The following is a 12,515-nucleotide window of genomic DNA, read 5'->3' on the forward strand; positions in this document are numbered from 1 at the left end:
ATCTTTGTTGCCCTCCTCTGGACCCGTTCCAGCTTGTCTAGATCCTTCTTAAATGTGGTGCCCATAAACTGAACACAAGACTCCAGGTGAGGGTCTTACCAGAGCAGAGCAAAGCGATACCATCACATCACGTGATCTGGACACTAGACTTCTGTTGATACAGCCCAAAATTGCATTTGCCTTTTTAGCCGCCGCATCACACTGTTGACTCACGTTCAGCGTATGATCCGCTAAGACCCTTAGATCCTTTTCGCACAGACTACTGCTAAGACGAGTCTCCCCCATCCTATCACCATGCATGGGATTTTTCCTACCTAATACAATGAAAGCATCTTTAAAACTAATGAGTGCTAACGTTTTAAGCATGTTAATAACCCGACATGGCCCTGCCCAACGAGGTCTCATTTATGTCAGATCCAGCCCTCATAACAAATAAGTTCGACATGTCTGGATTAAAGGGTCTCTGAGGGCAGCCCCTGCTTTCTGCTTTATCCACAAACGGCTTGGAAAGTTTGAGGAAGCTCGTGGCAGTAGCCCCGTCATGAACTGCAGCTCTTGAGCCGCAAGCAGGACAAAATTTAGGGTTTGTAGAATCTTTTGGGCTCAAGTGCCGTGTTCTACTGGAGAAAGTTTTTCTTCCAGACGTTTCGTTCTCAGCTGCGGAGAACATCCTCGGTGGCGTTGCAGCCGGAGCAGGCGCTCAGACCTTCTTGGCTGCTGTGCATTGAGTGGGGCCAGGGCTGCTGGAGAGCTGCTATTTCTAGGCTGGAGGGGGTGTGATGAGAGGGCAGTTGGTTTGTGGATGTGCCCATTGTTTGGTGGGGCTTCCTGGAAGGGTAGTGATAAGGAAACTGGCTGTTGAATGTGACCATTGTTCCGTGTTAATTGCTGGGAGGGTTGGAAGGGGTGTGAAGATAAGGTAGGTGGTTGTTGACTGTGCTGATTGTTCTGTGGAATTTGCTCGTTGTTCTGAGACTTTCTGCAATTTATAGTCTAGGGTGTTTTGCAGAGCTGGGTACCAAGACGAAACGTCTGGAAGGAAAACTTTCTCCAGTAGAACCCGGCACTTGAGCCCGAAAGATTCTACAAACCCGAATGATGTCGCCAGCCGCGAAAACCTGAAATCTTTGAGGACAAAATTTGTGATGAATTTTGCTTCACGGTTCAGTTCCTTTTCTCGTTGGGAGCGACCCATAGCTCTTTGGGGGTTTTCTGTTCCACTTTATCCGTAAGACTCACATGGGGTGTGGAAAGACCACCATGGACACCTCCCTGGGGGCAGCTAATAGGCAGAGGCCTGTAGGCGGCTTGGCCAGTAAGTTGTCATTACCACGGCCCTGCAAGGTAGGTCGGGACTGTCCCCCAGAAAACGGCTCCCCTGAGGTCACCCAGTGTGTTTCCCGGAAGACACGTCGGGATCACAAGAGGCACTCTGTTCCAGCCTCTCTTTGATTGGAAGCCAGGTCTGAGCTGGCCAAACCTGTTCTCAGAGCAGGGACTCAAACAGCAACAACTTTTATTGGCGTTATACACTAAGAAGTATGCAGGAGATAAGGAGTACTTAATACAGTTAACGCAAATCACGCCTTTTTGAAGCCAGATACAAAAAAGTTGCCACTCTTTCAATAGTTACAGCGCTTTTTGAGGAAAGAACTTACGAAGGCACTCAGCCAGGGCCTGCAAACTGCTCAAGGGGAGAGGGGACTGATCCTTATCTTTCCATTTGCTGTCTTCCAAGACCTCGGTGCTTTGTACGCAGCTTGATCTGAAGCACTGAACGTTGTGTGCGGAAACAAGAGAGGCCCTTTGTACCTGCGAGTGCGTGCACAGAGTCATTGAATGCTGAGTCCTTCCACCCAGACGTCAGAATCCCCAACTGGACTCACAATGGTGGGGAAGCAAGGAGAGAGCCAGTATTAGTGTGGTGGTTAAGTGCGCGGACTCTTCTCTGGGAGAACCAGGTTTGATTCCCCACTCCTCCACTTGCACCTGCTGGAATGGCCTTGGATCAGCCAGAGCTCTCTTATCTGGGAGAACCGGGTTTGATTCTCCACTCCTCCACTTGCAGCTGCTGGAATGGCCTTGGATCAGCCAGAGCTCTCTTATCTGGGAGAACCGGGTTTGATTCCCCACTCCTCCACTTGCAGCTGCTGGAATGGCCTTGGGTCAGCCAGAGTTCTCACAGGAGTTGTCCTTGTAAGGACAGCTTCTGTCAGAGCCCTGTCAGCCCCGACCACCTCACAGGGTGTCTGTTGTGGGGGAGGGAGATAAAGGAGATTGTGAGCCGCTCGGAGTCTCTGATTCAGAGAGAAGGGCGGGGTATAAATCTGCAGTCTTCTGCTTCTAGAGCCAGTTTGGTGTAGTGGTTAAGTGTGTGGACTCTTATCCAGGAGAACCGGGTTTTATTCCCCACTCCACCACTGGCAGCTGCTGGAATGGGCTTCAGTCTGCCATAGCTCTCGCAGGAGTTGTCCTTGAAAGGGTAGCGTCTGAGATGGCTCTCTCAGCCCCACCCACCTCACAGGATTGGATTCCCCACTCCTCCACTTGCAGCTGCTGAAACGGTCTTGGTCTCGTAGGAGTTGTCCTTGAAAGGGCAGCTGCTGTAAGTGGGCAGATTCAATCCAGTAACACTAAAACAGCCAGATTTCCTGGGTACGAGCTTTGAGCTCTGGCCTTTTCTCCGTCTTCTTCTGCCCCAAATGGATGTGTTATTCTGTTGCAGATGGTCACCCTCTTCCAGATGTGGGTCGTCCCCCTCTACTTCACTGTCAAGCTGCATTGGTGGCGCTTCCTAGTCATCTGGGTCTTCTTCTCAGCCGTCACTGCCTTCGTCACCTTCAGAGCGACCCGCAAGCCTCTTGTGCAGACGACGCCCAGGTGAACAGGAGCTCTGAGGCGGGGCGGGCAGGTGGGCTCGCTGGAAGAGAACACACCGCTTTTCCGGCCTGTTCTCGCGTGCGTTTCACCCATTCGCTGTCTTTACAATTCAATAGAAGGATTACAGTTAACTTTAAGGGAAACGCGTTTAGGTTTTGTCATATATAAGCATGCTGAAGATTTAAGCAGTTAAACACAGGGATGGCTAAGCTTGCTTAATGTAAGAGCCGCGTAGAATAAACACCAGATGTTTGAGAGCCACAAGATAGGAACATCAGATGTTTGAGAGCTGGGAAGGGAGGGAGGCAGGCTAATAGGTGGGGGAAGGAAGGAGGGGGAGGTAGAAAGAAAGCAACTAAATGCATTCTCCAACCCTTGTTTTGGAGAAATGATTTAAAGAGAGAAATGCCTTCTCCAAGCCAGCAAATGGGACAGTGAGGGCCTCAAGAGCCACACAATATGTATGAAAGAGCCACATGTAGAAGATGAAGAAGAAGATATTGGATTTATATCCCATCCTCCACTCCGAAGAGTCTCAGAGGGGCTCACAATCTCCTTTACCTTCCTCCCCCACAACAGACACCCTGTGAGGTAGATGAAGATATTGGATTTATATCCCGCTCTCCACTCCGAAGAGTCTCAGAGCGGCTCACAATCTCCTTTACCTTCCTCCCCCACAACAGACACCCTGTGAGGTAGATGAAGATATTGGATTTATATCCCACCCTCCACTCCGAAGAGTCTCAGAGCAGCTCACAATCTCCTTTACCTCCCCCCCCCCCACAACAGACACCCTGTGAGGTAGATGAAGATATTGGATTTATATCCCACCCTCCACTCCGAAGAGTCTCAGAGCAGCTCATAATCTCCTTTCCCTTCCTCCCCCACAACAGACACCCTGTGAGGTGGGTGGGGCTGAGAGGGCTCTCACAGCAGCTGCCCTTTCAAGGACAACCTCTGCCAGAGCTTTGGTTGACTCAAGGCCATGCTAGCAGGTGCAAGTGGCGGAGTGGGGAATCAAACCTGGTTCTCCCAGATAAGAGTCTGCACACTTAACCACTACACCAAACTGGCTCTCCTGAGCCACAGTTTGGCCACCCCTAACCTTTGAGAACCATAATACTTGAGTGTCAGATTGTGGAGAAACGCCATCTGAGAGTGTTGGTGCTTCATCCAAAAAGGCAGGGATCAGTAAATCCATTCAGCCGGCTTTGTAGCCTTCCCCTCACTCCCCCCCTCCCTTCCAGAGCCAAACCAACGACGCTAGGGGGAAAGTCTCCTAGAGAGGCAGGAAGGGCTGTTGTTCTTGCCATGTGCTAGGCAGGAAGAGTTTCTCAGTTTGCAGCAGGCGCTCGGGAAGGGAGGCTGCTTGCCTGTGGGCTCCTGCCTGGGAGGCTCCAGGCAGTAAGACAAAGTAAGTCATTCTCTTAGGCAGATCAAGTATAGACCAGGGACAATACGATGCGTTTAAAAACCACCTTTATTTTGTTATGCTGTTTGCTGGGCTTTGCTGTGCGGTGCTGTGCTGTGCTAACTTTTTAAATGCAACTGTTTTTGTTTTGTGTTTTTCTTTTCCTATATTTTTCTCTTTTAAATAAATGTTTTTTTCTGTTTTAAATGCTGGCAGTTCATCTCTGTACCACATAGATCCCCAGACCGCTTTAGACCACGCTGTGTTGGGAAGGGGGCCCCGGAGAAGGGGGAAGGCATGCAGTTGGATAAGGTGCCAATCCTCCAGGGGTGCCCCAAAGAAGCGCTGAGGTCTCTGTGAAACCCAAGTGCAGGGTGGCAGAGGACCTGGAGGCCTAGCCTCACAGCTGGAGAGGGGGATTGGGAGTCCTGTTCCTCTCAATCTGAACCCCGGGACTGAGCAGGTGGTGGCAGCGAGCCCAAGGGGCAGGAGGAGAGATAGCTCCCTCCAGGAGTTGGCGACTCCATAGGGAGCTGACGGGACCGGGTCTGAAGGCAGAATCGGGCCGGTTCCGCCACACAGATGTTTGCAAACTACAAGACAGGATGGAAGACAAATAGATAGGGGAAGGAGAGATGGAGAGAAAGCAACATTAACTTTAAATGCTGGCTTGGCTTGGCGAAATGATTTAAAGCAGGGGTGTCAAACATGAAGTTTGGGGCTGAATCAGGCCCCGGAGGGCTCCTATCAGGCCCCCGAGCAACTGGCTGTCATCTGCTTCCTTCTCTCTCTCTCTTGCTTCCTTCTGCATCACAGCTTGCTTTGCCAGGCTTGCTCAATCGCACAGGAGCTACAGAGCAAAACCTCTGTTTTCTCCATTGGCCTAGGCTCCTCCCTTGGGGAGAAGAGGGGGAGGGAGAGCTTGCTTTGCCAGGCTCATATGAACATATGAAGCTGCCTTATACTGAATCAGACCTTTGGTCCATCAAAGTCAGTATTGTCTTCTCAGACTGGCAGCGGCTCTCCAGGGTCTCAAGTTGAGGCTTTTTCACACCTATTTGCCTGGACCCTTTTTTGGAGATGCCAGGGATTGAACCTGGGACCTTCTGCTTCCCAAGCAGATGCTCTACCACTGAGCCACCGTCCCTCCCCAATTGCACAGCAGAGCTCTCTCAATTGCACAGCAGAGCTACTGAGCCAAGCCTCTCTTCCTTCTACTGGCTGAGCCTCCTTCTCTTCCCGGTCCCCTGGGGAAGGAAAGAGCCAGAGCTTCCTTTGCCCAGTTCCCTGGATCCCATGGGAGAGCTACAAAGAAAGCATCTTTAAGACTGAAGAGTGCTAATGTTTTAAGCACGTTTTTAATTTTTTACAAAATATATATATTTGTATTTGTGTTTGCCTGTGTTCTTTATAGAACTAATATCTCTGCTACTTAATCTTAAATAGCAGAGATATTAATTTCGACATGGCCCGGCCCAACAAGGTCTCATTGACGTCAGACCCGGCCCTTATAACAAATGAGTTTGACACCCCGGATTGAAAGAGACCACGCCTTCTCCAGTCCAGCCAACGGGGCTTCAAGAGCCACACAATAAGTGTGAAAGAGCCACTTGCGGCTCCCGAGCCACAGTTTGGCCATCGCTGGTTGAACATGCATTGTGCAAAGCCCAAAGGAAGTGTTTGTTAGATGAACCCTGGAGACAGGGCCCATTTTCTCTCAAGGGTAAGTTTTCTTCTTGAGCTCAGGCCAAAACATTCCTGCTTGGGGATGAAGATCAAAGGGGGAAGGCCCTCCTGGGTGTCCTGTCAATCAAAGAAGCTCATTTGATGGGTACAAGTGAGAGGGCCTTTTTGGTGGCAGCACCACAGTTACGAAGCAATCTCCCCGGGGGAGGTGCGCCTGGCCCCTCTTTCAGTCTTTAGGAGGCAGCTGAAGATAGTTTGATGTGGGACTGCAGTAGGATAATTACTTTTTATCAATCGGCAGTCCTAATTGGAGATTTTGAAATTGCGGGGGTTTCAAAGTGGTTTTCACGATCCTTGTGTTATTTGTATTGAATGTTGCCTTGAGTTCCGCCAGGAGAGAAGGCAACTGGTGAATGTTTAAAATGTCTTAATTAAAAGATCCGGACAGTCAGTTGGCATGATTTATAGCTGATGGAACCATAAATCAACTAATGATCACAGGCTTAGATCCTACAGGTACCACCTAAGCCTCCAACAGTATTTTAAATGCTTGGACTCATCTGTGGACATTATGGCTCTTTCCTTCTTCACTTTATTCCAACCCCCATCCAGAGTTTTAACTTTAAGCGATGATGTTTAAGAACATAAGAGAAGTCCTGCTGGATCAGGCCATTGGCCCATCCAGTCCAACACTCTGTGTCACACAGGGGCCAAAAAACCCAAGTGCCATAAGGAGGTTGATCAGTAGGGCCAGGACACTAGAAGCCCTCCCACTGTGGCCCCCCAAACACCAAGAATACAGAGCATCACTGCCCCAGACATAAGAACATGAGAGAAGCCATGTTGGATCAGGCCAATGGCCCATCCAGTCCAACATTCTGTGTCACACAGGGGCCAGTATATGTGTTTGTGTGTGTGTGTGTGGATGGATAGATAGATAGATAGATAGATAGATAGATAGATAGATAGATAGATAGATAGATAGATAGATAGATAGATAGATAGATAGATAGATAGATACACACACAGATATATATATATATTGTGGCTAATAGCCACTGATGGACCTCTGCTCCATATTTTTATCCAATCCCCTCTTGAAGCTGGCTATGCTTGTAGCCGCCACCACCTCCTGTAGCAGTGAATTCCATGTGTTAATCACCCTTTGGGTGAAGAAGGACTTCCTTTTATCGCTTAGCAATTTCATCGAATGCCTACGAGTTCTTGTATTGTGAGAAAGGGAGAAAAGGACTCCTTTCTCTGCTTTCTCCATCCCATGCATTATCTTGTAAACCTCTATCATGTCACCCCGCAGTCGACGTTTCTCCAAGCTAAAGAGCCCCAAGCGTTTTAACCTTTCTTCATAGGGAAAGTGTTCCAAACCTTTCATCATTCTAGTTGCCCTTTTCTGCACTTTTTCCAATGCTATAATATCCTTTTTGAGGTGTGGTGACCAGAACTGCACACAATACTCCAGATGAGAGCGCACCATCGATTTATACAGGGGCATGATGATACTGGCTGATTTGTTTTCAATTCCCTTCCTAATAATTCCCAGCATGGCGTTGGCCTTTTTTATTGCAAACGCACACTGTCTTGACATTTTCAGTGAGTTCTCTACCATGACCCCAAGATCTCTCCCTTGGTCAGTCTCTGCCAGTTCACACCCCATCAACTTGTATTTGTTTCTTTTTGCTCTCTTTGCCCAGGTTGGTGTACAAGTGGTTTTTGCTAATATACAAGATCAGCTACGCAACGGGAATCATTGGGTACATGGCGGTGATGTTCACATTGTTCGGGCTTAACTTATTATTCAGGTGAGAGAGTCCCTCTTTCAAGGCTTAAGCTTTCTGCAAACTAAGGGCTGGCTCTAAAATCTGTGAAGAGCTCCGCGGTGCAGAGTGGTAAAGCTGCAGTACTGCAGTCTGAGCTCTCTGCTCACGACCTGAGTTCTATCCCAGCGAAAGCTGATTCAGGTAGCCGGCTCGTTGTTGACTCAGCCTTCCATCCTTCCGAGGTCGGTCAAATGAGTCCCCAGCTTGCTGGGGGGGGAAGTGTAGATGACTGGGGAAGGCCATGGCAAACCACCCCGTAAAAAAGTCTGAGTTTGATCTCAGCAGAAGCTGGTTCAGGTAGCCAGCTCGAGGTTGACTCAGCCTTCCATCCTTCTGAGGTCGGTCAAAGGAGTCCCCAGCTTGCTGGGGGGGAAGCGTAGATGACTGGGGAAGGCAATGGCAAACCACCCCGTTACAAAAAGTTTGAGTTCAATCCTGGTGGAAGCTGGGTTCAGGTAGCCGGCTTGAGGTTGACTCAGCCTACCATCCTTCCGAGGTCGGTCAAAGGCGTCCCCAGCTTGCTGGGGGGGAAGCGTAGAAGGCTGGGGAAGGCAATGGCAAACCACCCCATAAAAAAGTCTGCCGTGAAAACGTGAAAGCAACGTCACCCCAGAGTCAGAAACGACTGGTGCTTGCCCAGGGGACTACCTTGACCTTTTAATAAAATTTGTAAAGGGCAGGAAAAACCCTCTCTCTGTCATGATCTGTTCTGCTGCCACGGACGCCCCCCCCCCCACCTCATCTCTTGCCTTGAAAGCCCCATGAGGGGTCTCTGTAATTCAGCTGTGACTTTGTCAGGGGCACCCGACAAAGTTTCCGCTGTGCCCAGAGGAAAGCAAAAAGCCTCCAGGGTCCCTGGGCCAGTCTAGCGTGGAGGAGAATTCCTTACTGAACACAAAGCAACCCAAAGTTTTGGTGTAATGGTTAAGTGTGAGGACTCTTATCTGGGAGAACCGGGTTTGATTCCCCACTCCTCCACTTGCAGCTGCTGCAGTGGCCTTGGGTCAGCCAGAGCTCTCTTATCTGGGAGAACCAGGTTTGATTCCCCACTCCTCCACTTGCAGCTACTGGAATGGCCTTGGGTCAGCCAGAGCTCTCTTATCTGGAAGAACCGGGTTTGATTCCCCACTCCTCCACTTGTACCTGCTGGAATGGCCTTGGGTCAGCCAGAGCTCTCTTATCTGGGAGAACCGGGTTTGATTCCCCACTCCTCCACTTGCAGCTACTGGAATGGCCTTGGGTCAGCCAGAGCTCTCTTATCTGGGAGAACCGGGTTGGATTCCCCTCTCCTCCACTTGCAGCTGCTGGAGTGGCCTTGGGTCAGCCAGAGCTCTCTTATCTGGGAGAACCAGGTTGGATTCCCCACTCCTCCACTTGCAGCTGCTGGAGTGGTCTTGGGTCAGCCATAGCTCTCTTATCTGGGAGAACCAGGTTGGATTCCCCACTCCTCCACTTGCAGCTGCTGGAGTGGCCTTGGGTCAGCCATAGCTCTCTTATCTGGGGGAACCGGGTTGGATTCCCCTGTCCTCCACTTGCAGCTGCTGGAGTGGCCTTGGGTCAGCCGTAGCTCTCTTATCTGGGAGAACCGGGTTGGATTCCCCTGTCCTCCACTTGCAGCTGCTGGAGTGGCCTTGGGTCAGCCGTAGCTCTCTTATCTGGGAGAACCAGGTTTGATTCCCCACTCCTCCACTTGCAGCTGCTGGAATGGCCTTGGGTCAGTCAGAGCTCTCTTATCTTGGAGAACTGGGTTTGATTCCCCCCTCCTCCACTTGCAGCTGTTGGAATGACCTTGAGTCAGCCATAGCTCTGGCAGAGGTTGTCCTTGAAAGGGCGGCTGCTGTGAGAGCCCTTTCAGCCCCACCCATCTCACAGGGTGTCTGTTGAGGGGGGAGAAGATATAGGAGATTGTAAGCCGCTCTGAGACTCTGATTCAGAGAGAAAGGCGGGGTATAAATCTGCAGTCTTATTATTATCTGAGAGAACCGGGTTTGATTCCCCACTCCTCCACTTGCAACTGCTGGAATGGCCTTGGGTTACCCAAAGGCCCCTTGGAGAGTTGTCCTTGAAAGGACAGCTTCTGTCAGAGCTCTCTCAGCCCCACCCACCTCACAGGGTGTCCGTTGTGTGGGGAGGAGATATAGGAGATTGTGAGCTGCTCTGAGTCTCTGATTCAGGGAGAAGGGCAGGGTATAAATCTGCCGTCTTCTTCTATGGGCATTACCACAGGTGTGTGAAGAACGGCCACGAGAACTAAGCACTGATGCTACCCTTCCTGCCTTCTCTCTTGCCATCTGCCTAAGTTCACAGAATCAGCATGACTGTCGGATGACTCCCTAGCCTCTGTTTGAAACACCCCATAGAACCATAGAGTTGGAAGGGGCCATACAGGCCATCTAGTCCAACCCCCTGCTCCATGCAGGATCAGCCTAAAGCATCTCCAAAGGATGCCAACGTTCTCACCATAAGGAAAATTGTAGAAGATGAAGACTGCAGATTTATACCCCCCCCCCCCCCCGCCCTTCTCTCTGAATTGGAGACTCAGAGCGGCTTACAATCTCCTCTATCTTCTCCCCGCACAGCAGACACCCTGTGAGGTGGGTGAGTCTGAGAGAGCTCTCCCAGAAGCTACCCTTTCAAGGACAACTCCTACGAGAGCTGTGGCTGACCCAAGGCCATTCCGGCAGCTGCAAGTGAAGGAGCAGGGAATCAAATCCGGTTCTTCCAGATAAGACTCTGCATACTTAACCACTATACCAGGCTGGCTATCTGGAAGATACTGGATTTATATTCCGCCCTCCATTCCGAATGGCTCACAATCTGCTTTCCCTTCCTCTTCCACAACAGACACCCTGTGAGGTGGGTGGGGCTGAGAGAACTCTCACAGGAGCTGCCCTTTCCAGGACAACTCCTACCAGAGCTCTGTCTGACCCAAGGCCATTCCAGCAGCTGCAAATGGAGGAGTGGGGAATCAAACCCGGTTCTCCCAGATAAGAGTTCCCACTCTTAGCCACTACACCAGACTGGCTTCAGGTATTGGTGGATGTAGTGATTCCCACATAAGCACAAGTTCTTGCAACCAAGACTGTAAGTTCCTTGGAGTTCCTTGGCCCCATGCCAAAGTGGTAGCAATTATTAAGAGCGTAAGCTCTTTGGAGTCCAGTTTGGTCCCACTTTAAAGTGATCGCAACAAACAGGACCATATGTTTTTTGGGTTCAACCTATTCCTCCTCAGACCTGTGGAAGATCTGAAACAGGATTGGCCCGCTGCAGTCTATACTTTATATTCGGGATTATGTATGTTGCATATTTGTAAACAAATGACCGGCTGTTACTAGAATTGTCTCTTGTTACGCCAAGATGATATCAGGCTAGCCTGTCGTTTTAGACATCTCGAAATGCCCAATTTGTATTCAGTCTCAACTGCACACTGGAAACTCAGGAGCTGGGAACGTTTCCACCGAAAGGCGGCCTTTGCGGGGACAGGTCGCTGGGTTTGATGGGAAACCACCTCACCTAAAAGACCAGCCTGGGTTGCGGCAGGCGGTCTTTTCAGGAGACTTCTGTGTGCCTTTGCAGAATCAAGCCAGAAGACGGGATGGACTTCGGGATTTCCCTGCTGTTCTATGGCCTCTATTACGGCGTGCTTGAGCGGGACTTTGCCGAAATGTGTGCTGACTACATGGCGTCCACGATAGGGGTAAGGCATTGGCTAGTTTCACGTCGTAGGGCAGGGGTGGCCAACGGTAGCTCTCCAGATTTTTTTTTATTTTGCCTACAACTCCCATCACCCCCAGCCAGCATGGCCAATGGCTGGGGCTGATGGGAGTTGTAGGCAAAAAACATCTGGAGAGCTACTGTTAGCCACCCCTGTTGTAGGGCGTTAATAAAAGGACTGGCACAAGCGATGGCATCAGAGGATTACCTGTGTAGGTGTGCAACAACAGTCTCTCCTGGGCAGGGAAAGGGGGCTGTTCTTCCCTCGAAGGCTCTATCTAGGGCAGGGGTGTTAAACATGCGACCCGGGGGCCGAATCAGGCCCCCAAAGGGCTCCTATCAGGCCCCTGAGCAACTGGCTGTCATCTGCTTCCTTCTCCCTCTCTCTCACTTCCTTCTGCATCACAGCTTGCTTTGCCAGGCTTGCTCAATCACACGAGAGCTACAGAGCAAAACCTCTGTTTTCACCACTGGCTGAGGCTCCTCCCTTGGGGAGGAAGAGGGGGAGGGATAGCTTGCTTTGCCAGACTCCCTCAATTGCACAGCAGAGCTATTAAGCCAGGCATCTCTTTCTTCTATTGGCTGAGGCTCCTCCCCCACCTGGTTCCGTGGGGGAAGCAAGGAAAGAGCCAGAGCTTCCTTTGCCCAGTTCCCTGGATCTCATGGGAGAGATACAAAGAAAGCACCTTTAAGACAAATGAGTGCTAATGTTTTAAGCATGTTTTAAAAAATCTTTAATTGTATCTGTGTCCTTTATGAAGTTTATATCTCTGCTACCTGATCATAAACAGGTCCACACATGGCCCGGCCCGACAAGGTCTCATTTATGTCAGATCCGGCCCTCATAACACAATGAGTTTGACACCCCTGATTGTGCTGGGGGGGGGCACCCACGCCCCATGTGAAGCAGCGGGAGAGCAGCAAGGTTATTCCAAGGTGCACAGCAATGTGAAATAGAATCGTAGCGTTGGACAGGACCTCCAGGGCCA

The 12,515-nt window shown here is 50.4% G+C and overlaps 1 protein-coding gene across 1 annotated transcript in view; it reads left to right on the plus strand.

Annotated features, from left to right (window-relative positions):
* RNF121 (ring finger protein 121) overlaps window positions 1-12,515 on the plus strand; it is a 52,334-nt gene that overhangs the window by 20,050 nt on the left and 19,769 nt on the right. The window contains exons 4-6 of the mRNA XM_060263770.1: window positions 2,726-2,880; window positions 7,687-7,794; window positions 11,389-11,509. Of these exons, the coding sequence (XP_060119753.1) occupies window positions 2,726-2,880; window positions 7,687-7,794; window positions 11,389-11,509 (384 nt within the window). The remainder of the gene's footprint in view (window positions 1-2,725; window positions 2,881-7,686; window positions 7,795-11,388; window positions 11,510-12,515) is intronic.

Source organism: Heteronotia binoei, unplaced genomic scaffold (assembly GCF_032191835.1).
Source record: "Heteronotia binoei isolate CCM8104 ecotype False Entrance Well unplaced genomic scaffold, APGP_CSIRO_Hbin_v1 ptg000860l, whole genome shotgun sequence".
In the NCBI taxonomy this organism is placed as follows: domain Eukaryota; kingdom Metazoa; phylum Chordata; class Lepidosauria; order Squamata; family Gekkonidae; genus Heteronotia; species Heteronotia binoei.